This window comes from Conger conger, chromosome 2 (assembly GCF_963514075.1).
Source record: "Conger conger chromosome 2, fConCon1.1, whole genome shotgun sequence".
Taxonomy (NCBI): Eukaryota; Metazoa; Chordata; class Actinopteri; order Anguilliformes; family Congridae; genus Conger; species Conger conger.
The window spans coordinates 83826118-83826957 of record NC_083761.1 but is presented as its reverse complement, the minus strand read 5'-3'; the positions used below and the strand labels follow the sequence as shown (position 1 = coordinate 83826957).

Sequence of the window (840 nt, the reverse complement as noted above, 5' to 3'; positions counted from 1 at the left end):
TAATGGAATGTCATGTGTTCAATTTGTGTCATAATTACTGCTCATCTGCCAGCATAGTCATTGTATTCAGAGGCTTCGAAGCATAATTTTTGGATTTATCAAATAATATATATTTTTTTCTCACATCTATGATGAATGTTGTAAAGACTTGTTGTTGGGGTGGGGCATTATAATTAAATTTACTTATTAAATATTCCGCATCATGGTGTGTGTTTTACTGCAGAACTCATCAGGGTGGGTTTTTGCACAGCCCTGCTGTAGCTTTGCTGCACTGTGTGTCTCGGGCACAGTAATACACAGCTGTGTCTCCAGTCTGCAGGCTGCTCCCTTGTAAGGTCACAGTGCTGCTGGAGGTGTCTATAGAGATGGTGAACTTGCTCTTCAGTGAATCCTTGTAATACGAACTCCCACCTCCAGCCATAGATCCAATCCACTCCAGAGCTTTCCCTGCAGGCTGGCGGATCCAGCCTGTATAGTAGCTCGTCAGTGAATACCCAGAGACTTTACAGGAGATAGTCAGAGATTCTCCTGGTTTTACTATCATAGAGCCTGGCTGTGTGAGTTCAACACAGTGACCATCTGTGGAGACAGAAATAAAAAAGATACTTGTGAGTGTATCAACAAGTAATATGATTACTGAATGAAACAGCACACAGTGATCAACTGTGGATTTAAGCATTTTAAAAGTAAAATATTGGAACTTTATCACAGAATAATCTTGAAGTGAAATAAAAATATGAAAACTGCATGATCACTTACAACCCAAAGTTCCCAGCAACACTGCTAATGCTACAATAGCTCCCATTGTCACACACAGATCTCCCTCTCTGTCTTACAGGT

General features: G+C 40.6%; 1 gene segment (V, D, J or C); it reads right to left on the bottom strand.

Moving 5' to 3' along the window:
- Positions 1-283: 283 nt before the first annotated feature.
- On the bottom strand, positions 284-840 carry LOC133122383 (Ig heavy chain V region 914-like; the record flags this gene model as incomplete). The annotated part of the segment is given in 2 exon segments: positions 284-579; positions 760-840. Coding segments are annotated over 2 exon segments (342 nt in total), but the record flags the coding sequence as incomplete, so codon positions are not given.